The sequence below is a fragment of the Lagopus muta genome, chromosome 1 (genome assembly GCF_023343835.1).
Source record: "Lagopus muta isolate bLagMut1 chromosome 1, bLagMut1 primary, whole genome shotgun sequence".
Classification (NCBI taxonomy): Eukaryota; Metazoa; Chordata; class Aves; order Galliformes; family Phasianidae; genus Lagopus; species Lagopus muta.
Genome location: NC_064433.1, coordinates 174,951,027 through 174,977,871, shown reverse-complemented (window position 1 = coordinate 174,977,871; position 26,845 = coordinate 174,951,027). Strand labels below are relative to the sequence as shown.

Here is a 26,845-nt window from a genome sequence, read left to right as displayed (position 1 = left end):
ACAGACCAAATTTTGCTTTTAAAAATTAGATAAACAGATCATATCAGTACTCTGACGTCTCCAGTGGCAGCTGAAAGTCCAGATGAACTGGACCATCAAGAGGTGTAGATAATTATTCAAGGATGTTTTCAGTTCTGTAACAAACTGATTATGCAGGAGCCAAGGAACTCTGTAAATAAGGAAGAAGACAGACCCTGAAGGCACCTCTGTCCTGTCAGCAATGCATTCATCTCCAAACATGCAGCATGTGGTTTAAAAAGAAAAATGAAAGCAGTATTTTACAAGTTGTGTTTGATGACAGGAAAATCATTTCCAAATATGCCAGCTGGGTACACCATTTCAAACACAAATCCCATTGTCAGACAACTTAAAGTCAGGTATTTCAAGGTGGCTGTAAGCACCGAACAGCTCAACACTTGAGACTTGCATGGTTAAGTGCTGAAGTCCAATCTGATGCAGAATGCCAGATAACTTTACTCAGAGCATTAAGCTTAGCATGCAGCCATGTGGTGTCTTTAAGGAACTTACATGAAATCTCCCTAGTCCATGAGCTGAATGCTCAGAGCAGGGGAGAAGTAGGAAGGATAAGAAGCTTTCACCTCTTTGTGCAGAATAGAACAATTTACCATTTCACCAACCAGCTATCTCGCTGTCTCACAGATGAAGCGTCCTGGCAGTGTAGTGGCAGAGAAGAGTTGCAAAAGGCTCCTGGCTTTCAGAACGGTGCCTTTGACAGTCGTGTAAGAAACACATGTGCATCTCAGAAAGACTGGGGATTTCAAAGACTGTAGTAAAATCTTGTTCTCCTTAAACCAAGAACAAGATTAAGATGATTATACAATTTTCATTTACTCCAGAAATGCTCTACATGGGACTATCCATTGCTTTCAGTACATATTAGTCATTTGACCACAGAGAACAATTTATATTACAGCAAGATAGTTTATGACTTGTACGACATAAAGTACAAGAAAGAAATGCTTGTTCTGCACAATAACACATCTGTGTAATTATTAAAAGCAACTGTAATCTGCCAAGAGGAAGCAGCCTCTTGGTTTGCTAACAAGCTAGAATGCCTTGGTGTCTTTGCGTTTTAGTATTTTAGCTTTATTAAATGCATTCAACAGAATAAGCTCTTTCAATTCCTTCTACTTTTTGACACAAGTCTGAACTGCTTTTCTTTTTCAGAAGACTAGTCCAGCTTTATCACAGAAGGAAAAGCTCTTCAAGAAAATTATGCTTCTTCTAAACCGTTTCCCAAAGAACAGCTGACTTTTCTGCTCACAAGTTATCTCCAGAATAAGAAGACACTACAACCTTCTGCCTTAGATCTTGAAGATGTGGGATTCTGCCCTCCAGTGTCTTAACCTCATGCTTCTGTAAATAAGTTTAGTACATTCAGATGCCCACAAAATGCTGGGAGAAATCAGCAAAGGAAGTGACACTGGAGTGAGGACATCCAATTTACCCTATAATTTACTACCATGAAAAAAAGAGTAATGTTAATCTCTATATGTGTGTGTATAAAATTATACATAAAATATTGCATTGGTGTAGTATCCCCATTACAAGACCTCAGGTGATATAAAACATTATCACTCTGAATCAGTGTCAAAAGGGGAACTTCTCTGAAAGGGAGACCAATAGCATCCAATAATGTAGCTAAGAGTACACTGAAGGAATTTTATTAGTGCTAACAAGTACAAAATCCATGCTTATTAACACATAAAAAACAAACATTATGAAATATATAGGAAAAAACCCATCTTTTCCCCAAAAGAGCACCATATGTAGGAAAGGGTATAGAGTCCATTGGCTTGTACATGACCAGATTGCCTCAACCTAATTTCCTCATACTCAGAACAGTACAAGCAATTCCAAAAATTACTATTTCCAAGTTATATTACATCTCTTGTGTTTAAAAGAAAAACTGTTTGTACCTTTTCGTATATGGTAAAGTCAATCTGTAAGACATGAAAACAAGGTTGGTAAGACAGAATTTTCCTCTCTACATACTAATAAAAAGGGCTAGGGAAAAGCCAGTTTCAATAATTTTTAGCCTTTCATTCCCACTTCTCTCTCCAGAATCTCCCTTAAAAAAGCAACCATTAGCATCTGTGCAGTTAATGGCTCAGTTGCATGCTAGTGTTAAGTAACAGAGGCCATGCCACTGTCAGAGTTCATAGCCAAAGTTATTCTAGTGCTTAAGTAAAAGGAAACTACTTGGAGTATTAAGCCAAACAGCAAACTATAAACTCAAAGCTACTCAAGACAGTCCCATGCATGCAACAGGCCAGCCTGTCGTATTAGTCTTCCTTTCAAGTGCTCGCATACTATAGAATCTGTTTCTCCAAGTGGAGCAGAGAAAGTTCCAGAGCAGCTGATCAGCACAGGCGAGCTCTGTAATAAAACTGGCTTTCAAGCAGCAGATTGCTTTTAACGCAGCTTGTTTTCTTAAAGCCCTGGTTTTGATTTAGACACAATACAGGTATTGAAGAGAAATATGAGAGAAATTACAGTTCTTGAAATAACCTTAGAGATTTCACTTCTACCTTTAAAGCATGACAAACATCAGAGGTTACTTGTGCTCCTTGGACTATGCATTTTTTTTTTACCCATGGCTGACTAGGCAATAAAACAACAACACAGAGGTGTTTTCAGAAGGATTTGATACAAGCTGTACTTCCAAGACCTTGTCCTTGGAAAGAAGGAACACGCACATTTACTAACTGTTCCCACCCAACTGGGACTTCTGTAAGGGTTCCTAAACTCATTTAAAGTCCCTGAAGATCACTGACTCATTAATGAATTAATTCAGGCATCCTCTGCCCTTCAGTCATTATCCAAGGGAATATGCAGGATGCAACAGACGGGCCTCTTCATACCTGGCCTCAGTCCCACCTGTGCCCTTCATGACTTGTAATAATACTGAGCACAGACAGCCCACAAGGCAGCACTCCCCTGCCTAAGCCTTGGCCAAGCAAATGGGAAAATGACATAAGTGGTATGCCTTGTGTTTGAGTCAGAACAATGCTCAAGTTCTTTAAAACAAACGCTGCCAAGAGGGTGGGTGGAGGCTGAAGAGCATCCTGAGCAAAGAAAATACTTGTTCTTCAAGCCATACTTTGTATCTGGACGCTCCTGAGACTAAACCATGGCCGAAGATGATGTGAAGATGGGAAGGCTGGAACAAAGACGTGTGAAGCTGGATTTTTCCCTGTGTCCCAAAGCTAGAATTACAAGCTCTGTAGCTCAGCATTCAAGACAATGACAATATCAGGACTAAAAAAACAGAATATTTGCTAGATCTATAGGATAAAATAACTGATTCAATTTTAGAAATTTGTTAGCAAAGCTACTTAGCACACTAACATTTGTAGAGAATGTAAAAACTGCAACACCTGAGAAAATTAGTTTTATGCTCATTTAAATATTCCAAAACCCATATAACTATGTACTACTTGAGCTGGGGATCCCATCAACTAGCTGAACAACCTTTATAGCATTACGTCATACAGTGAAAAAAGCACAGCAAAATTATCTAGCTGGTTTCATGCAATCCAGCCTGATGAACTTAATTACCCATTTTGCTCAATGAAGTGATCATCAGTGGCATGTGAAGATGCCACTCTCCAGAAATCAATTCATGATCACCACTATCATTCATAAAACCAAAAAAATGCAAATCTTTTGTCTTGCAATTCAAAAACAGCAAGTGAATGAGCAACGAGGGGACATAAGTAGAGAGCTGAAAAAACGCGTACAATTAAGTTTTACTTGGACCAGTTGATTTCATTTCAGCTGACAGCACATGTGTGCATGTAAGCATGATGCAGCACGGGTTCTGCTCCCAGATTCATACTGCTGAGACTGGAGATGAGGCATCCAGCCTATCCATGGCTGCATGGCACAGAGTGGGCTGCAGCCACTGCCCCTTGCTGAAGGCTGCCATCTCAGGAGAAGCAGGACTTGGCTCTATGGAGCACGACAGAGAGGCCATCATATTTGCTGATTGTTTCTTCAGTTTTAAGTCAAACACAATTCTTTTCTGCGTGTGTTAAAGAAAAAAAAAAAAAAGAAAAAAAAAAAAAACCAAAAACTAAAAACAAAACCTATATGCTTCAGTATATGCTGCAACTACAGTGCAGCCTTAACTGCTCAGAGGAGGCTAGACTTAGTTATGGAATTGATCCGCTGGAGGCTCCTCAACAGCCTGAAGCCTTGATTAGAGAGATTTAAAACAAGAAAAATAAAAAAAAAAAATGCATTAACAGATATAAAAGACAGTGACAAGACTAAAATTTTTCCAGAATCAGTCAGTAGCTTGAGATTTTATTGACTCCCTCCAACAGCGTTCCCTCACAGGCACAGGCTGCATGGCTGGGGAAGGCTGATGCGCTGCACTCTCAGCATCCTCCTGCCAGCAGCTTCAGAGGCACTGCCTGAGGATGGTCAGGCCTTGCAACTTCCTCATTCTTTTTCAGCCATGAACAAGAATGCAAGCAGGAATGAGTGTTGCTTGGCCACTGGCTTCCTTGAAAATGAAATGCTGAGGGCCCTTCACGCAGCTGCTCCCTGGACAATATTGCTGGTTAGTTTGCTAACTAGAATTCTTTGGAGGGACAAAAAGTAAACTGTGAAGTGTTCTCCATTCCAAGCACCTGCAGGCTACACAACAATAGAAAAATGACCTTTGCTAAGCACAGTCCAATTTAATTCTACGAGATGTCACAAGTATCAACCAAAATTCAGCAATGTGCTATTTTTAATATAGAACAAAATCCACAAAATGCTTTCTCCCAGCTGAAGTCAATAAATGCTTTACCTGCAGAAATGAGTCTCTGGAAGAATCAGAAGGGCCCAAAATCCACAAGCTTATCATGCAATTTTTGTGACTGTACACAATACTCCTGAAACTCACAGGGATGATGAGACCTCATTTTTCTCAGTCCTACAAGGTTCCAGGTATTGCATATTCTTCTTGCAACTTTTTCCACTATTCTCACAAGATACGTTCAGCAGCTAAAAACAATTCAGTAGGAATGCTTTATTTCAGTAGGTAGCACCATGAAGACTTTCAGTGCTCTACTTAGAGTGTAAAGTCACATACAGTCAAGGTAATATTTGTGGTTTCAAGTGGCAAATAGTCATCCTTAAATCACACAGACAACCAATCTGACTACATGAATTGAAATCCTATCATGTGGGAATTTGGAATTTAGTCATCATTGGACATTGAAATGAGTTAGGGCAGAACTCCATCTTTCATAAGACACTGGCAGATCTGAGCAACAGATTCTACCTTTAAATAATAACACAGCAGTAGTAACACTTGGCTTGGCTAGTGGTCTTCACTGCTACAAATTCATCTGTTCTTTCCTGCTCTGAGCTTCCTTCAGGCCCTAGTTAACCTCTGCTCATAAAGCATCATGTGTTCCTGAAATGCTTAATGGGAAAGGATTTTGTAGCCAGTCCTTTGTACATCTGAACCTAAGCTGAGGATTATTGAAACTGCATTTATAAGGCAGCAGACATGGTCTTAAACAACATACTGCCAATTTTTGTAGCAGAACGTATTTCAATTCAATGTCTTATTGGGATATAAAAGACGATTTATTTTTTTCCTATTTTAGTCTGTGATATTTAGTCTTTGAAATATTCAGTCTATTTTAGCTCCCATTAACACCAGGCATCTGTTAAGCACACATATGTAACAAGCTTCTCTCCAATTTAAAAAAAAATACTGGAATAGCAGTGAGAACAATAATGATTAGACTGTAGAGATACTAATAGCCAAAAATCCAAATAGCCAAAAATCCAAATAGCTAGTAAGAAACCCAGCCATATTTTAACAGATGCTGCACTGACTGAAGTTGAGGCACTCCAAGACTCGTTGTTCAACAGCCTACCCAATAAACATCAGTTACCTTGTCTGTCCAGTGGTTTAAGTTCCCAGTGCAGAAGTTAAGGCAGCATCAGTACAAGTGCTTCAGCTCTCATATAAGGGTATGAAACGTGATAGAAGCATTCTTGGTCCTATATGACTCTTTACTATTAAGGTGCATTTTGAGTAATATTTAGTTTAAGCATTTTCTGTAAATGACTACCACAAAAAGTTATACTGAAGATCTATATTGCTCTTGGGAGACTAATAACAGGTAACTCTACTACACTTCTGTACAATGGTTGTAGCAATAACTTTTTATTTCATTGAATACAGCACTCTCTGACAATATTGACAAATAGGAATGACTCATTCTTGGCAAAGATACTTCCTAACTCTGTTGCCAGAATAATCTCTCTGATTTGCAGATTTCTTTATTGAAGGCTCACATGACTCCTAAACACTGGACAAACCACTTGCCAAATAATCTCTCACAGGGGTTTCTTTGCTTTCAACCTCAAGCAGCTAAACTGCTTCAATTTCTTACCTTCACATACTTCCACCCCCTCCCAAAAAAAAGGAAAAAAAACCACTACTACCACCACCCAAAGACTTTTCTCTGTCCAAAACCACCACAGTGATTTCTCCACCACCCTAAGCTGGCTTCCCCAGAACATTCTGGTGGCCAACAGTACATGTCTTAGGAAAATGTTATATTGTGCCTGTGGCAGGTACTGAATCACACAGGAAGGAGCATCTTCCAGAGACTCTCGGCCCCATCAGACTCTCACAAATAACTCATTCTAACACCTTCCTCTGCTGCAGACTCGTTTATCCATTCCTTATGGTTCCAAAAGCACAAAAACCCATGAAAAAATAACATATTTGTTGGCAACTGTCTCTGTGACTACAATGCAGAATGAGTCTCAGGGCAGCCTATAAGGTAGTCTTTGGTATTATTCAACCACTTTCCAATCGATTACAAACTGCTGCTTTACGCTGGCATTTCAGACAGGCTTGGAAGCATCACTGCTTCCAAAACTTGTGAAGTTGGAATGTTGCTGGTTTTACCACAAACACCTGCTCTGGCTTCACAAACAGCAAGTGTAAAATGCCACTTACCTGGCACACACAGGCAGCTCAGGAAGCAGATCTCTAACTCTGCTGCCGCTCTGGGATACTGCACGCTCATCACCTGGCTGCTTCGGTCCAGCCATAGAAACAACTGTAAATAAAACTGAACTTTGTCTAACTGTTGACCAGCAGAGACTCAAGTGAAGCCGGACACAGCACCCAATTGCTTTCATGCTGATGGTTTCCTGCATTTTTTATTTTCTAGCCAAGTATATAAAGGTACTTTTAAGAAAGCCCCAGGCAAACTTCTTTTTTCTAGTCAAATAAATACCAATCCCTGAGGTGATCACTAACTTTCAGAAAGCTTTTTTTCTCCCCTAGTTTTAAAAACACACCATTTAGTTCCCTATCAGTTTACCCCACGTACGGATCTTACGTCTTATTAAAGTTTATCTAATAAACATGATACTCTCTTCAATTACTAAAAATAATTTTAATAAGAAAACTCCATAAAAACATCAAGATCGTGTTCCTTTTTAAAATTAAACCACAAGAGTAATTTCCCTAAAGATATATTGTACAATAGATTTATTTTACTAATATTTACTAAACCTATTAACTCTGTCTACTGAACTGTAGAGTTTGTCTGTCAAGCTCCGGATAGAAGTATAAATCCCTTGGGTACTCAGTAATATTAAACCTAATAGAGACATAGCAATTAAGTTTTAATAACTTGAAAAGAAAGTGTAAGTTCAAAAATTTAACTAGCAGTTATTTTTCTTAATTTTTGAACTTGTCCCTCCTTTCTTACATTATTTATAGATAAGTTGGGATACATTACTGCTACAGCGTCATAGACATTACCAAACGAGATCTTACAAATCTCTTAAACTATTAATTGGTTTTATTCATCCACATTTTCCCAGACTTCTACAGATTACTAAATTTCACATCAGAAAGGACATGCTCTGCTGACCCTTTTTTCCCCCACTGAGAGCACAGAATTCTTCAAGCCAGACATCTTTGGTCACAATTAGCTGCATAAATGGTCCCCAGTTTTACTGCAGAATTTGATACCTTGTCTTTCTACAAATGGCCATATCTTGTTATTTCAGTGAATTCTATACTTTAACTACAATAGCTGGAATTAACAACAGGCACCAAATCCCTCCATCTTTTGAAAGAAAACTTCCTAGTGATGAGCTTTCCTTGATGCAGAAAATAGACAAAGATTTTAAGACCAGCTTTCTACTAAATGCTCGCCATCATTTTCAGTCTTTTGGTCTAATTAAGATATCTGATAATAATGCAATTCAACTACTGCTTTGATCCTTTAGTAAACAGCATTTCAAGAGCTAGCTGTCCTAGGGGTTACCTTCTCTTTTCTGGAGTATCAGAACAGATCACGGTTGAATACTGCATACAAGATGCACATATTATTCTAATAAGCATGCAAGTGCTTGGGTGTAGACCTACACAAGCATGAACTTCCTACCTAACACCTCTGTTACCTGAGCCAGCCACGCAGAGGAACGCTCCAATTCTTCCCTCAGAGATGAATCCTTAGGGAAGGAGTCTTAGTTGAGGTCTTTCAGTGCTATGTGGCTTTACTTAAATGAGAGGAATATGAAAGTAAACTGAGCTAATATCCAGGTTGCTTCCTAAGTTGGAGTTGCTAATGTCTTTACTGTTAACTGAAACAAAAGGTAAAGCAATACTGAGCAGTTCTCTTTACACAACTGTAAAGGATCCAAAGGCACATGCACTGAACAAACGTGCAGATTGGATGGACTACACAGCCAGGCTTCCACCTGAGATTTTTCAGAAGTTTGTTACATTCAATGCTATGTTGTATCACCCGAAGTATTTCCCATAGAGCCTTTCATCGGATTGTCAGTTCACACCACAACACGAACTACTTCCCTGTATCAGAGAACATCAAGAATATCACTATTAAGTTATCATTAATTATATGAAAACTACAGGTTGCAAAACTCAAGGTAAGAAAAAACAGCAAGAGTGCTTATTAAAAAGCACTGCATCACCAGACAGGCAGTCTTCTTGATAAAGACATGAAGTCTGCAGCACCCAGTAAGGAATTCAGATTAGTTATTTCAGAACCTCTGGGTACAGCCAGGCAGGCACTCAGGTGAATATTCTGAAGCATGTATGCATTCATCCTCTTTCAGTTTTCACGTTGTCTCTTTAACATAAAACTCAACCCATGAGTGTACACAGTGCGACTCAAAACTACTCAGCTCATTCCATTTGCAAAATCTCATTTGAAAAACAGCGTTTGGATCTGGGGCATCACTATAAATTGGGAGCATAACCAGGAGACCAGAAAAAGAATAAATCAGGTTTATAAGGCAGGCAAAACTAAAAGCTTCACAGGCATTTCACAAAGTTGCTTTCCAAAACCAGCTTCAGAATGGTAAGAGCTGCATTACATGAAGCCTCAGTGTAAAGGGTTAAATAACTGCAAACACTGGAAGCATCCCACCTTCTCCATCTCAGCTAACAGAAACCATCAATGATCAACACTTGCAGTGTTAAAAAAAGCATCAGAGGTTGTCCTATGCTTGTAGCACACATTTTAGCACTTTCACAAAAGCTGCACAAGCATTTAGTAGCAGTACTGTCTCAAGAAATCAATTGAGCAAAGGACTGTTTTATTTGTTCCAAATAATTCCAGGCTTTCTGAAGAATTCCCCCATCAACAGCACTATCCCAGAGTAAAGGCAGTAAGAGATGGTAGAGGCTGTAATGCAGACAGTTGCTGTCCATGACTATCAGTGTGAGAATTGAGCTTAAAACAGGCAATTTTGTTCTAAACGGGGAGGCAGTAACAGACTGACCAAACTCACCACCAAACAAGTTTCTTGTGAGTCATCACAACTTCGGCATGTAATGCTGGAAGACAACAGGCTTATCATTAAACTCCACATATTTCTTCAGAATTCCCAGTGGCTCAACATCACAGCATGCACCCAACCATTCCTAAGTGCAGACACAGCTTACAGCAGTCCTACTTGCCAAAAGCTCATTTGTCATCTAGTTTATGGACCCTATTATACATTCACAGAATTCTCTTGGAGCAAATCTGCAAGCTGTTGACTTTTTCTTGTCTGCTGATAATTATAAAAGAAAACCTCTGCAATATGTCATATTTATAAATAAATAAATTGGAGGAATGCTTTGTATTCTTTCAGGAGAGCTTACTCAAAATTAAAAATAGATTTCTCCCAGTTAGACAGTATGTTCATGGCAGACTAGTACTACATTCCTCGACAGAGAACATGCAGGCAATCTGTTTTTCCATAAAAAGACAATCACAACACACTATACTTTTTTTTTTTCCTTTTCTTTTTTCTTTTTCTTTTCCTGAACATTACCAACTGATGTGAAAGCTCTAAGGTTAAACCCTGTTCCCTATTATCTAACTGCATAAGGCTAACTGGGTCAGTTACACAGAGTATCTTACATTGTTTATCTGAGCTAATAGCAAGGATGGAGGAGAACTGTCTTGACATACGGAAACACTCTGCTTTTTCAAGACCATATTGTTCAGTCAACCAAATCAAAAGTAAACTGCAAAGTTTAAACTTTATGACAGTTCATGTATATGCACAAATCTGAGATTTATGGAAGAGTGAGAAAAGTTAAAAGGTTAAAAAACTACTGATAGAGAAATCATGTTCTTAACAGCTAGTTTTGCCCCACAAATAATCTGTCACAAGATGTCTGTAATGCTACATGAAGGAAAACATTAGCAAGAAGTTCACGATGTAGAAGAGGGAAACAATTGGGTGGGGGGGGGGGAAGGGGGGGGAAATGAAGGAAAAAAGTATTCATGGGATAAGCACATCTCACTGATGCTGAGGAGGCTTTGTGGAGCTTGAGAAGGGAACTTAAATGACGAAGCAGAAGAAATTATTTTACAACCCTATGTTTTACTCAGGTGAGGCCTGGCATGAAATACAGCCACTCCACCAACAAGCAGAATACAACACCATCACTAAATTTAGAAATTCACCATCTGCTTTTATCATGGCAGGGTAGAAGGGAAAGCACGGTAGAACTGAGTAGAACTAAGGACTACCCAACGGGAGCAGAAAACCCAAGTTTGCAAGGATGAAAGAAGTAAGAGCAACTCCAAGCTTGTGAAGTAAACTTTCTCAGCCCTTACTCCCTACCCATTCTCTTGTGTCCATCTTGTCCTGCTAGCACAAAGGACCAGAGCATGCGACAGGCATGCACACTGCTGCAACCCAGCACAATGGAAGCTTCAGAGGACATCTGAATCACCCCAGCTTTGAACAACACTCCTGGTCCCAGAACTTTCTAAAATAGGCAACAACAAAAACAACAAAAATTTCCCAGCATTAAGATCTGACATTTCAGAATGGAAATTTTAGGCCTGCTTAGGAGACTGGTTAAGATAATTATAAGATTTGGCAAGAACCTGTAAAATCTGGCACTCTGTCATTTCCGGCATTATTTGTAAAATCACCTGCCACTGGGTAATGTAACTGCTGAAACACTTCAAGTCAGTGGCAGCTATTCCATCAGGACTGACTGAGGCATTCTCCTTACAAAACATTGTCTCATAGAGCAATGTAATACTGCTAACAGTGAAGTGGAGGTTTCAGACAGGGTAGAAAAGCTAGTGATTTCCAGATAACCTGCTATGACAGCACTGTATTATGTTTAGATAAATAGTGAACATGACTCAAGTGACATAGAATGAAAACATAAAACTACTCAAGAAAAACAGATGCAAAATATCCAAATCCAGTTTTGTCTCAAAACTATCTTACCACCTAACTTCTAACCAATTAGTTTCTCTAACAAATTGCTTTCTAAATTAAAGCGGAGGGAAAATGACTCTATACATCTCTGCTTTGGGTAAGCATCAAATGTACTTCCTCATGGCAAAAGCAGGTGAAAAATCTACACACTTCAAACAGATTTTTCTCATCAGTTCTACTGAGTGTATAAGTTTAAAAGGCAGAAAGCACACAACTATTAACTTCACACAGATGGAGAATTCTTTAAGTCTAGTTTCTGACACAGACCAATAAGCTAGCAAAATTCAGTGAGCCATTTCTCTGGTATGACCCAAATGTTAAAAATCTTTCCTTAATTATCATGTGAGGAAAATTTATTCCTTCCTATGATGGATGAACAAGCCATAAGAAGTAATCAAGTCTCAGCTACAAGAATGATGCTCTAATTCTTTAAAAAGTGAAACTAATCTTCGGGAAACGGTTTAACAAAGTAGTAAATCAGTATTACGTGAGCCATAAAAATAAGACCACAGATGCCTATATAACTAAATTTGCTTCCTGAAAATGCAATCTAGTCATGCCCTAATTCTTATCCCAAAGCAAGTTGTCTGCTACCCTCATTAAATTAACAGTGCAGGTGAATCAGTCTCATTGCTTTAAACTAGCCCCAAAAGAGAAAACTGCTTATGTAAAAAATAGAAGAAAAAAAAAAAAAAAGAAAAAAAAAGCAAGATTCCAGCCTCCACAAAACACCACAGACCATAAATTTACATAAATAAGGCCTCTCTCCTGTTCAATGAAAGCAAAAGATCAGATATGAAAATAAGTATCCTGAGAAAAGAAAGGGCTATTTAGTTCTTACCCTTCAATACAAAAGTCCAACCTGAATTGTTTATACAGATGTGTAATATTAACCATGTCAATCAAGAGGATCACTATTCATAACTCATTTGCCTACAAATCAGGCATTCACTTCGCCTTGTTCACCTAAAACCATCATCACGCTTTATTGTAAGCAGGAAAAGCATTTCATGGGTAGTTTCTCATTTAACAAAACCCTGTGTTCACCTCATTATGCATTCTTAAGTTTCCATTATTTCTCTGTATTTGTTAGGAAGATGTTAGTATGGTGCAGAAAATCCTATCTTTCAAGCCAATGGATACTTGCTTCACTGTCCAACTGAAGCCATTATTGTATTTGTTACACAACTGAGAACAGATATGGGTAACACTCGAGGATTGAGAGATAACCCTTCACACATGTGAACATCATCAATAGTTTTAAGAGGAAAAGCATTCTAAGTCATTTTCCTCAAACATATGAGAAATCTTACACAAGAGACATCATATTTTAAATGGAATTCCATCAACACTTTTCCTTTCTGCTTCTCTGTAATATGAGCTACTGTGTCCTACAGCACGGACAAGACATTACATGGATGAATCCCCAGCTGCTAAAATACCTGCAGCCTAAAGCTAAAGCTGGAAGGTCTTTTCTGGGTCTTGTCAAATATGATCACTGTTGGAGACGAAGACAAGAAGGGAAAAGTAATTTAGAAAAGCTTTTTTCAAAGACAGAAAGAGAGAGAAAAAACGATAGACAATATCAGACACACTACCCCCTCCTCATCCCCCCAAAATTTCAGCTGTGGAACAGTTATTTAGAAGCCTGGATTCTGGATTCCTAAAGGTACATCCTTGCAATCTTTATGATACGAGCACCCCCATTGCATGCAAACAAACTATTACAGTGCAAGAAAATACTAACAGGAAAAAACAAAAAACAAAAACCACCACTACTGATAAGGGAAAACAGTCATTAAAGAATGCTAAAACAGGAAAGCATGATAAAATAAAAATAACAGCCCAACTCGTTCAGCACTCACAGCTCAAGCTTATTAGTATTATTTCCTGAGAAAATAGTAATCTAACACTGAGGTTACACAGCCCTGTGTGTACTTAGACCTACAAGTCCAAGTGACATTTGTATGCCATAATTTGTAGTTCTACACAGTAAATTCAAATTAAAGCAGGTTTTTAAATGAGAAGCTATATATTTTCCATATCCACTTTTGGCACAGTGAAAAATTCTATTAATTTTGCAAAAGCAAACCAGGAAAACAACCTTTTTTATTCAATACTTCTGGAAATTTATCTGATTACTGGGCACCTGCATAACTACTTATTAGCATGAGCTCTGGCTTGTACAAGAAATGAGCTATAAAAAATAACTTGGTACAACCGAGAAATTAATTCTTTCCTAACTAGACTCCTTTGCAAATTCCCAGCATTATGCTATATGGTTGATTACAGTTCCAAGCTGACTGGTAACTGGAGAGCTTAAAGACTGCACAGGGGCACCCCAAGTGTCTACTTGAAGGAGAGCTGATGGTTGGCTAAAAACGATCTTGCTGACATTGATCAGTTTTCTGGAATGCTGACTTATCTGAAAGCATTTAGGCAGATGATAGCAGAAAATGGAAAAAAAGTATCTTGATTTCCTCTCTAGCACAAAAGGTAATCCTCATCGTATCTACACTAACAGGGAACACCAAATAACACTGTAAAGGTACTTGGTTGTGTATTGTTTTTGTTATTGGTTTTGGGTTTGGTTTTTTTGTTTGTTTTGGTTTTTTTTGTGGCGTAGTTTTAAACTATATAAATATATATATATTTATATATGTATAAAATACCATGGTAGCAGGAACAGAATTTTTTCTATTCTTGTTTAATAGCTCATCCTAATGATGAAATATGCAAAAGATTCAGCTGAGCAAGCACAGAACGAAGGAGGCCAGCATCTGTTTCTATTCTTATTCCTCCTTCAGGCAGATTACTATCACAGACACTAGCACGGAGTACCTTCGTGCACAGAAGCATCAGTTTGTGGTTACATACACATCTATACAGTAACTGCCATTAATTCTGAGACAAGGCACACGAATCCTGCCGGACAAATGCTGCCACGCAGCTCCATTTCTATTAACAGAATTACTGTACAGCAAAATACTACGCATAGGTTCAGAATCATTCCTTCTAGTTTTGTCCTTCCACTACTATTATATACAACTCAGTGAGATAGTTTGCAGCTCTTTTTTTCTACTGCATCGAAAGGAAAACACCACCACCACAATTTACCATCTGTAATATCCAGGATTCATCCCAAGCTTTCCAGGGCCTGCTAGGTCATCTGATTTCCCTTTCTTGGCTTTCCCTCCCACAGCTCTCACAATTCAACATCAGTGACATGCCAACAAAAAACTTCTGTCCAGGTTAAGAGTGCAAAAGATGACTTAATGGCATTTCCAATTTAATTAAGCAGAAACTGAATCCAAGAATCACACTCAATGTAAACCCAGTGCTCAAAATATTTTCACTTGAAGAAGCTTTATTATGAAAAGGAAAGAAAAATCAAGTGCACATATGTATGCATGTAGTTAGGTCTACAAGGGATAAACATTTGCAGATCATTATGCTAAGTTTCTCGAATTCAGTTGAATCAAGCTAGGGATTAGTCTTTTCTATTCCCAGTAGTTCTCTAAAGAGAACAGAAATGATTGATTTTTCCCTCAACTGCAAGATTTAGAAAAAATTCTAGCTCTCAAAAACAACCCAAGACAGTTGTTCGATCACATCTCACCTGCTGCTGCATGCCAAGGAGCAGAAGGAAGGGGCTGAAGTCACACAAGGGGAAAGGGCATCAATATTTAAAGGCTCTAAGCTCAACTTGGATCCTGTAAAAATTCATTTTTAGCCTTAATGGATTTCAGAGGCAGAATATATTAAATATAATGCTGTAGGATTTCAGTGTAAGAAACTTCTGTTGATACATTTTAGGCTAAGTTGAACAGTAGTAATAATTTGCTACAGGTGCAATATGCCATTATTAACTGCAGAGATCCAACCTTGAAAAATAAGCAGTAATGAACTGAATAAAACTACTGTAGAATTAAAAGAACCAGTGATAGTTATTAACAAAGCACATAAGGGTTTTACATATGGCCTGCTTTCACAAAGTTTAGTTCTACATTAAAAATAGCTATAAAAGTGCTTGATCATGAGAGAAATACAGAGCCACTCTCATTTAAGTTTAAGGCTGATGCCACAGAAAGCATTTTGGAAGCACCAATTCAGAACTTCACAAGTTTGTACTCCTGTTTCAGAAAGAAGAAAGTTATCTTAGCTGAAGTGCCTTCAATATTAGATATGTGCTCATGATACACCGTGTAATCACCAATTTTCTTCACTTAAAAGAACAGTAGATATCTATCATGAACTTTTTGCTCATCTGACACATCATGTATTTCTGTTTCTCATTTTTCTTTTATGCTCTGAGCATAAAAAATTCCATTAGTTCTGATAAAGTAACTTCCATTAGTTTTGGTGTTTACTGAAAAATTTCTAATGCTGTTGTCTTAAATGTAAGTATGTATCAGATGAGAGGCCAAGAGAAGACAGAACAAGCAATGCTCATTTTCCACAACCAATTTTTAATGTGTCTAGCAAGAACTTGAATAAAGTAACAGTAGATAACATTCTACCTGCTGCTTTTGCTCAAGCCTGTCCACTTACTAGTGGCAGAATCCTATTCTGCATTATTCACCAATGTATCAACCGTGGTTCTTTTTTACAGGCTATTTCAAGTATAAAATCTGTACTTAATGCTGACATGGTCCAAGAATACTGATGCATGGTACATCTGAAGTAAATTCGACTTTGCACAAGAGATGCTGTTTAACAGCTATCACTTTCCAACCTCAAATCACTCAAAGAGCAGTCATGACCCCTTCCTTAGAACCTCTGCCAACAACATGCTCAGCTGAGATTAAGTTTGTCATCTCCAGTTCCAACTTATCTAAAGTTACAGGACCAGAAGAGAGATTTTCATTTTTATAATCACAAACTTGAGGTGATGACTACAAAGTAGTATGACAACACAAATGAAAATAATTATTAAAAAAAAAGATACCTAGCTTTTCTTTTTAGAACTGTTCTAAGTTTTAGATCTCCTTTTTAGCTCACGCAGGGGGAAGCCAGAAGATACCAGCTAAGATTAAAAGTTGTGAAAAGCAGTGTGCTATGCACAGATGGAACCCTTCTATTGTTTCTTCCCATTCTCCCACCACCACATGATGTGCGTGAGAGGCCCCACCACATTAGTTTGCCAAGCTTTTAGCACTCATTTCTGCAAAGTATCTTCAGTGCACTGCAAATGAGAGCCTTCAAGTGTGCAGTAATACCAGAGGCCAAAATCAGAGTATAAGGCATTCAGTTCAACAGGAGCCGTCAGCAATACTGCAATTCCAACTTAAAAAAAAAGCGGAAGCCACTGCTGTGCTCTGGTAATCCAGAGATCTCCTCATTTAGAGAAGTTCTCACAATTGGATGTGGCAGGTGGGAAAAGAGGATCAGAGTGGTTTTCCTGTTTTACTTGGGTATTTTAAAGCATGTTAGCTGATTGTACTTTTTTTCTGTGTTGGCAGAGGCCAAGCAAAAAGGAAGGAAGGAGGGTTTTCATTGTGTCCCAATCCATCCTTGATTAGGGCTTCTCACCCTAGCACATCCTTAGGGTGAGCCAGCTGGTAAGATGCATACAAAGGGGCCCATATTACTGACACTGTCATCTTTGACCTCTCACACTTAGAGTAAGCAAACAGTTCATAACATTTATTTGAGGAGCTACTTTGTCTTAACAGCCAGTATTCCATATAGTACCATCCCAGCACACCTGAAATACAAAAGTGGAGCTTTCAGAAGGCTGCACATCTCCTCCTATACAACGTGCTTTCCTATACTGAGAGGTAGGAAACCACAATAATATTTTCATACATGTGACACACATTTTTCACATGTGACCAAGAACTGCCCTACAATTCTGGACTCTGTCTGTCGATATAACTTTGCTTTCTGTGGATTCATATCTGAGTCATGAGGCATCTGCCAACACTTCAACACAGGCATTTGTAACAACTTCAATAAGAGGACAGATTATCACTGAAAATTAACAGTTTTTTAAAATACTTTCTCATTCACCTAATCCCCATCACAGAGCCTAATATGGCCTCAAAACTTCCCAGACTGTTCAACTCTTTAAGCTTCTCAGTTTATTACCCTACGTCTATTTTTTTCCCCTAAAACTGTACCTCTTTCCTCTTTTGTACTACAACTGTACGAAGCTGCTTCCTCTTAAAATTAGAGCAGTATTAAAACCTACATATTAACTTTTTCTGTATCACTACAAAAAGTATGCAGTTCTTTATTCAGTTATCCAGTCTTCTGCATTCCCAATTCTCAAGAAGTTACCAGAATTTCCCAAAACAGGGCTGCTACATTTATTAATAAGAAAGTTTAATGTTTATGAAAGGAACTGCTGCATTCAGTAGCTCTTGCTTCTTTTTCCAGTTTGCTTTCCTTTCTAGTAGCCAGGTCTGCTTTTGCAGATCTTTGCTAAGAAAGGAACAGTAAAGACAGATTCCTTGTTACAAGTAGTTTGGCATTTAGTGAATATATTGAGGAGGAGATTATCAACTAAAGCTGTCAGGCAGGCAGTTGATCATCTGGAGGAGACTCAAAAGGAGAGCATGGAGACTGTCAGCATGCCTTGTCCCTACACCACGTATCCAACCCATGGGTGAGCAGACCACAGTCAAGAGCTATGGTCACACAACGAGCTCTCACTAAAGCAGCACTCTGAACACATCGCTGGATCTACTGAATCAAACAGTTGCTACAGGCCTCCGATTTCTCATGCTTGTAGACAAGAATGAAAGGCTTGCCTAAACAGCAGAAAGATCTAATAGGATGTCAAGGGCATAGATAAAATTAGCTATAACTCCTACTTTCCTAAAGCCACAGAAAACATACCAAATTTTAGTAATAATACATAGAAGACTTTTTGGAGTCTAAAACAATTGTATAAAAATATTTGTCAGTGTATTCATTCATACAGCTACATGATTTGCACAACAATGAGTCTACACCTCTGTTGTGAACAAGACAAGAGTGCAGTCACCCCAATTAACCAGAGCTTGTTCCACATAGGTCAGGGCCAAGCTGCCCCTGATGTTACAGATGGGAAAGATTGGAAAAAAAAGGAGACTGAAGCATGGATTTCTTGTTTCTCACTGCCTAATTCCAGGCTTTCCTCTTGAAAAATACAAATTCACTTTTGCCGATGTTGAATGCCCTTGCATCCATTTACCTGAACTACAGTTTAAAGGAACCTCCCAGGATTGAAGCCTTCTCCATTATAGCATACACAACAAGCAACTTTTGTTATTCAGACTGTGCTCTCGTGGTCCCTTTAGCCAGTTTACCTGAAGTCAGCACTTAGAAGCAACTGCTGAAGCTATTAGATACTACTCAGCACCTTCTGCAATATATTCACAAACAGAAATCTGTCTGCAATTCTATCACTGTATACAAAATAAGAAGTAAAAAAAGTTAACGTGGCTTGACGACCATCTTGTCCAACTTCTAGATATTTCTAAATACTAAGCAACATTGCTCCATTTTTCTTCTCTTACCCAGTAAGAACCTCTGTCTTCATACTGCATGCCTTTCTTTAGGAATCACAAATCTTTATGCAACTCTGATGATTTCTAAATAGGCACCACAGGAGTCACACTGATTCCTTTTGGAAATTTTCAAGGAACTAGTTTAAACTTAGATTGAAATACAGGTCTTACTTCAAGGGTCAAAAAACTTAAACCATGTTTTAACTCAGTTTTAGAAAGTACAAGAAACTCAAAAACCAAGCACAATCATTTTCCTTCTTCTGGTGGTGAGTTCCCAGTACATTTAGAATAAAGAATCCAAGTTTTCTTCTTCTTATGATCGTAGCCCACTAATCTGGCTGTCTAATGAAAAAAATACCACCAGATGTTCATTTTCTATTGAGGTTCTGCATCATTCTTTGGGTTAAAAGGTCCAGAATGCTCATCAGAAGCAGAGTATTTTGATCCCACAGGAAAGGAACAGTTCCCTTAAAGAGGGGCCATACAGAAGTGGAAAAGTGGGATGTTTGAGCAGATGGGAGTCTTCAGCAAGATATTTGATTGAAACCAAATGTACATAACTCCCATCTAGGCACATCTAATGTAATAATAATTCAGAAAAGAAAAGCAGTTTCCTCATCCAAGTAGAATTATTTAAACAACTTCAACTATGCAGAAACACAGAAGACAGTTAATTTCTGCTGCAGAAGTAACAGTCTACATTGCTCAAACTCAGCAAGAGACATCTTCCACCAGGATGCATTATGCTGCATGGAAACTAGTATTGCAGCCTTTCTTCCCCTGGAGGCAGTCTTTCTCCCCTTGGACAACTCCTTGAACTCTTGAGATCTGATGAGTTAAAACACTACAGCATAAGAGGCCACAAATGCATTCAGAAAACTTGAGTCTGAGCTGAAAGCACTATCAAGGCTACTGTTAACTAAATCACGTAGATGCAGCTAGGAAAACGCTGCTTCTCAGCTGTTTTTTTCTGCCACCAGAGTTCCAGATATCCGTTAACTCCTTTGGTATGTGGAGATACAAGCTCTGCATCACTCACTGTGTCAGGCAGGATGAACTATAAATGCTAAACGCAAGTATCAGATTTTGTTTAACATAGATCTTTTGTCATGTCCTACAAATACCTTTAGTAGCAATCTGATATTCAAGTGATATCAAGTGCTGACAACGACACTGAAACAAGCAAAGTAGAAAAATGTATATGAATCTGCTCCAGAAGATAAAGTGTATTATTTTAACTATCTGAACTCTATTTATTTGTTTATGAAACATACCTGAGGAACACAGCTATCACTTGTTAATCTAATTTTCAGGTCTCAGAAGCTACACTCAGGTGAGCTCACAAGATAGTTTAAATAGTTTACAAAGGTTTGGTTGCAGCCATTACAAGCAATACTGAAGATAGCTTCTTGCACTGAAATTGCTTTGGTTTTATTTCAAAACTTTTTTCCCTTCTTCAAACACCTTACTCCTATATGCGCAGCAGAGCCTTACCACATTCCTGAAGGCATACTGCAGGTTTCACCAGTTTACAGTAAAATCAAACCCATGGATTTAATTAGTTCCTTGTTCTGAGACTTTAGTTTGATTTGTACAGCTTGTGATCAGAGACTACAGAAGCTCATTTTGTACAACATATCCTTTTTAGCATGCTTGATACGTGATCATTAGTGGTCTCCTAAAATGAGTTGTTAAATCTTGCTACCCCTAAAGCCAAGTGAAAGGAATCAAAATAAGAAAGCCCATCAACTTTCCGTTTTCTGAGTAATACTTAATTTGGTCAAGAGTTACACTGGAATTTACTTAGTTACTTACATCCAGGGAATCTTCATTGACCAGGATGAGAGACATGCTCTGTGAAATGAGTCTGCAAGAGTACCCTGCAAGAGGAATGAAACAAGAATTAGATTTTTAGAGAAGTATTACAGTTGAGCTCAATCTTAAAAGGAAGTTCTATGTGTTAGATTGGGATTTACATCTGAGCAGCAACTCCCATCAGGCAGGGCTACTGGAAGGTTAAGGCCACACTCCAACTTGACAGGTTTATTGGCAATGGAGACTCCATTTTATCTGCAATTCCAAATACACCACTTAACCAAAGAAAATACAATATTCATTAGAGATATGCTATATCTCTACAGTAAAAATAATCATTCCTATACATAAACTTCATTTATCCTTATGAAAACTGAATGACCTTCAGCACATTACAGGAATGGATCTGAAGTCAGCTGCAGCTACATCGTACAGCTGGAAGCACACACACTGCATCAGCACACATCACTGCATCACACTCCACTTAGCCTCAGCACGTCTGTGGGGTTTTAGTGTGGAAGGTGGTCCTGAGTTTCACCAAAAAACACAGTTCAGGTGTTCAGGGGTGAGCCCCACCAGCTCCTGTAGGCATCAAGAAATTGTACTAGACTGTTCTTCACGTGGGACTGGGAAGCCAACAAACAGCACATCATCACAGTGCAGAGCAGTGCACAGAATGCAGTTCAACACATTCAGCAGGACACCATGATTCAAATTAAAAAAAAAAAAAAAATACTGAAAGTAGAAAAAACCCTTATTTTTGTAAGAGCTAAAGATTGCAGCACTGCTTAATAACACTGACCCAGTAGTTCTTCCATCATGTGACTGTCACTGAGATGATGAGCCATCCAGGGTATACATACATGGAACTAACAGAATAAACAGTGTAATTCCATCACTGTTAACGAGAAGAAGCAAATCAAAAGTTGCAGACTGATCCTACTGCATTCTCAAAGCACATGCGAGTTCTCTTCCAAATGGCACTGTCATGTGGCTTCATAAAGCACAGGTCTATTTATCTATTGAAACATTAACCATATGCCTCATTGCTGACCTAAGTCACGCAAGAAAAGAAAATATAATCAAACTGTTTTGCAGTTCTACCATACTTTTGCAACAAAATGAATCACAGAAAGTTCAAGAAATAACGGTTGTGAAATGAGGCCTACAAAAGGGTTGTGGGATTTTTTTTCTTGTCCATTTACATTTCTTATATGAAGGAGTATACTACTACAACATAAGAGTAATGTTTCTAAGGGGAACCACTGCAAGTAGAACCACAGTCAGTATAAAAAGATTAAGACTCTCTTTGTACCTCCCATCAGCAAGAGAAAATTGAGGCATGGATTTGTTTTCTATGAGATTTTTGGTTCGAATGGAAGGCCATACAGACTTGTGAACTGCAATGCAAATCATTTCTTCAGGCTGCAATATTTTTTATAATTGGGCTAGTTTTCTAGGTATAATCCAGGGCTGGCATGCCTGCATCAATGACTTCTGTCAAGAAAATCCCTCATCTTTCTTTGTAAAAGGCATAATTGCATCATACGGTCACCTTCAGACACTACATACGATTACCTGCAGAAGTTCTGTTTCTATTCCATTTTCACAGCTGTGTAGAATATGAGTATCAGATGCAGCCTTACAGAAATGTTATCATCTTAACTGTATTAAGGTTTACTTTTTGCTTTACAGAAAGATAGAGAACGGCATGGAAACCGTTGGGAAAGAGGTGAAATATATGCCAGTGAGATGCAACCTGCAACACGAAAGCTTTGCAGACAGCCTACAGCGGTGAAATTGTCTTCTAGGGAGTAGCACAGAATTGAGAAAGGAAGCCACAACAGGTACAGACAAAACACTGATGTGAGAAGTCAGTTCAGAGTTTGCCATTTTTGAGAGTTAGTCCCAGGCTGAAGAACTACTTCCTTATTTTTACTGGGGAGAAAAAGAGGATATTACAAACTTAATCATTTCCCTCCATGCCAGGGTTATTCTTTCCCCAGAGAATGGCAATAACCTCACGCAGCAGGCTGTTACAAATTCAGTATAACTAATTCAAATGCATTTTCTAGGAGCATTTGATTGGAATAGCAGCTGCAACAGCAAGCTGCAGTTTCTAAACTGCTGCTCATTGCTTCATTTTAAGTTTTTCAAATCTAGCAAGATGCCATTTGACAACTGGAGCTAGAGAAAAAACTCTGGAAAATGCTAACTTGGTCTGACTTGGAAGTCACAGAGTCAGAAGAGACCATTTTGTGCATTGTCATCACATTAAACAGGAGTGAGATCAAGCTTAGAATAGGAGGGTGTAAGTTATGCCTAATGTTTTACAGGAGATCTATGCATAATGCACAAGTTTAGGACTATGAAGATGTTAAAGTCTAGCATTAATATAAACCAAAATCTGGAAATCATAAAGTTACATGGGAATTTTGTAGTTCTATTTTATATAGGAAGTTTCATAATAGTTATTTCTGGCAGAAATAACAAGACAAACAAAAACAGGCTCTCTGAGATCAGGGCATATTTTTGTCAATGCTTTTGACTTGATCAACTGCTGGCTCAAAGCCAGATATAAAATGTCAATCGACACTTGTGAATTGCTGTCTGGGTCTTAAACTTGAAAGTCTAACTAAAAGCCCATGGAGCAGATGAATCAAGTGCTTCTGGGACTCGTTTCCCTTCAAGTATCCTGGGAGAAAGACTGCTTGAACTGGAGTTCAAGATCATAGCCCACAGGCACACTCACACTGCAGGCATACAGAATACATCTGAGGCAAGAACACTTATCTTCCGTGTTTACAGAGGGCACGTATGCCCTGCTCCAGCTTCGCTGTGGGACACAGACAAGCTCACTGGCATTGCTTCAATTTCTCCAACTGAAAAAATGACAGAAGTATTCCAGGAGAGGCCTGAGGAAAGTAAGGAAAACAGAAAGCAGCTGCACACATAGATGTGGCTTCATGACTTTCAGGTTGCACGCTCACTATGATGTGAAGATACAGAGTCAAGGTAAATGAAATGAAGGCATGCAGAGGCATTGTGGGTGACTCCCAGCTTATGGCTACTAAAAAGATTGTAGGGCCTTTCATATGTGCAACTAGTTTAGCACAAGTTATTGGCTAGAATGCATCAGTTCAGATTTCCTGGGAGCCTACCAGGATGGTGCTAAGCACAAGTCTGTCACAGATTTCAGAGTAACAGTTACTGAAAGGCAAAGGAAATTCAGATTCTGCAGATTGTTTTAGGAGAATTACGTTGCCAGAAGAACACTGCCAAGCTTTCTACAGCTCTTTGCAGAGACTGGCTAATGACAGCTTCAGCAGCTAAAAACAGAAAGCAGACTGTATGTCATGCTTGAAGACATTTCTGAAACCAGAACTCCTATTTCCTATACTAAGTTGTAATGTCTGATCAGTATTGAAACCCATCATAAACACACTCATTCTGCAAAACTGGCACACAACTGAGTGGAAGGCATGCAACCACCCCACAGCAAGGTGAAGCATTACTCAAATAAAAAAGTCAATAATACAATTAAAAGACAACAGTCAAACAAGCAAACTCAGGACCAAAGAATCAAGAGCAAACTGAAACAAAGTATTTCATCTCCTTAGGGTGGCTGCCAAGAGTTGAAGACGACCTAAGTACATAAGCATACCCATAGCATAAGCAAGAGACTGTAAGCATCATTGCCACGCACCATGAGGAACTGAAAATAGTTCTACTCCCAAGATTGCATACAATACCTGAAATGTAACTGTACATGTGGATTGGGTCTTAAATTACAAACAGCATTCTGTAAGCTAAGATCATAGAATCAGCAAAGTTGGAATACATTAGTAAGTTTGAGACATAAGAATACCCATCTTGTGCCTTGACAAACAATCCATATTAAACTATCCATATATTCAATAGCAACAGTATTCTATGAAGACTACAATTATGATATACTTGACTAGAAGATGCACCAAAGTGACAGCATGAGTAGTTAGTTATTCAAATATCCACCTACTTTCACCAACAAATCTTGCTATAAGTTGTAAGTTATACCCATTTTTCTCCCATCATATCCCTAACCGTACTGAAATCAAATGAAGGCAGTCCATAAGAATGACTAACTGTGAAATAAATTGAGATATAATGCACAGTAATACTAAAACATTACAGACTCACTGAGCCCTCTACTTTCAGTAAAAAGAAATATCTTCTTTCTTCTCACAAAAAACTGCAGTTAGCCAAAAGCTAAATCTTTTGTGCATTAAAAGAAGCTGCATATCATAGAATGCCTTGGGCTGGAAGGGATCCCAAGGATTATCAAGTTCCAACCCTCCCCTGTCGCAGGCAGAGCCACCAACCTCCAGATCTGGTACTAGACCAGGTTGTCCAGGGCCCCATCCAACCTGGTTTTGAACACCTCCAGGGACAGAGCATCTACAACTTCTCTGGGTAGCCTGTTCCAGCACCTCATCACTCTCTCTGTAAACAGCTTCCCTTGACATGCAATCTCCCTCCCCCCTTGTGCTTAAAACCATTCCTCCTTGTCCTATCACTATCTACCCGAGTAGAAAGTTGATTCCCCTCCTCTTTATAATCCCCTTTTAAATACTGGAAAGCTGCAGAGGTCTTTTCATAGCCTTCTCTTCTCCAGGCTGAACAAGCCCAGCTTCCTCAGCCTGTCTTCACAGGGGAAGTGCTCCAGTCCTCTGATCATTTTTGTGGCCCTCCTCTGGACCCTCTCCAGCAGCTTCACATAGCCTGACATTCAGTGCAAAACTTTCATTCCAGAATTCCAAATTCTCCAAATGAAAGGCTTCCACAAGCCTATCAGCTACCAAGGAGCCAGTCTATGAGTACAAATCAGGCCTGTTTTTGTTTTAAAAACCCACACATCACATCTACTGTCAAACCTGCTACACCTCAGACAAACGTTATGTAACCAAAAAGAATACCTATGTTGAGAGCTGTTTCCTGCTTGTCCCCTGTCAGAATCCATATCTTAATTTCTGCCTTCATTAGTGTGGCTATTGTTTCAGGAACACCTGCTTGCAGGCGGTCTTCAATGGCTGTGGCTCCAAGAAGCAGTAAATCCTGAAAGAAAGAATTTGAAGGATTGGTTTCTTAGGATGAATCTCTGTTTAGAATACTCTAAAAACGGGGAATTAAAAACATGTTGTGCCTCATTGCTAATACAGCTTTTTGACAAGCAGTACATACTCCAGGAGGTTTTTGGTGTGCCTCTTCCAGTTCCCCAGCACACAAATCACATTTCAGGATGTACAGAATGGAACCCAGCGTTTACGATCAGAAAGTTGGCAGAGTTTCAAGAGCAGTTAATTGAAGTTAAACAGCTCCAAAGCTATCCTGTGGATGAACATGTACACTAGAATACTCAGTAATCACTGCAGCAACATGATGAGTGGCCACAGATTATGTTTCTTAAGCTCACAAAACAAAAGTCACCTGCCATCACATCATTGAAACTAACTTCCCTCCTGTAAAACGTGCACACAGAATGGATACAATCAAAGCAAAAATTATTCCAACTATTTATGGATATAATCACCACATCGATGTAATAGAAGTGGTATGGACATTAATCAGTCCAAGTATCCGTAGTCTAATACAGATGTGTGCCAGAAAAGAATGTCTCACACAACCACTTAATGCTACAGAATAAGCCATATTCATATGCAATTGCAGAGCGATTGCTTGAAGAGATCTGGCAACATTACAGGAAAAAAAGTCAGGCTGACAGAAAT

At 38.8% G+C, this 26,845-nt stretch overlaps 1 protein-coding gene across 8 annotated transcripts in view; it reads right to left on the bottom strand.

The window, feature by feature from the left end:
* ATP8A2 (ATPase phospholipid transporting 8A2) overlaps positions 1-26,845 on the bottom strand; it is a 322,239-nt gene that overhangs the window by 209,446 nt on the left and 85,948 nt on the right. For all 8 annotated transcript variants that reach the window (XM_048933647.1, XM_048933645.1, XM_048933650.1 and 5 more), the window contains 2 exons: positions 26,036-26,174; positions 21,081-21,145 (listed from right to left, as the gene is read on the bottom strand). In XM_048933647.1, coding sequence (XP_048789604.1) covers positions 21,081-21,145; positions 26,036-26,174 — 204 coding nt within the window. The remainder of the gene's footprint in view (positions 1-21,080; positions 21,146-26,035; positions 26,175-26,845) is intronic.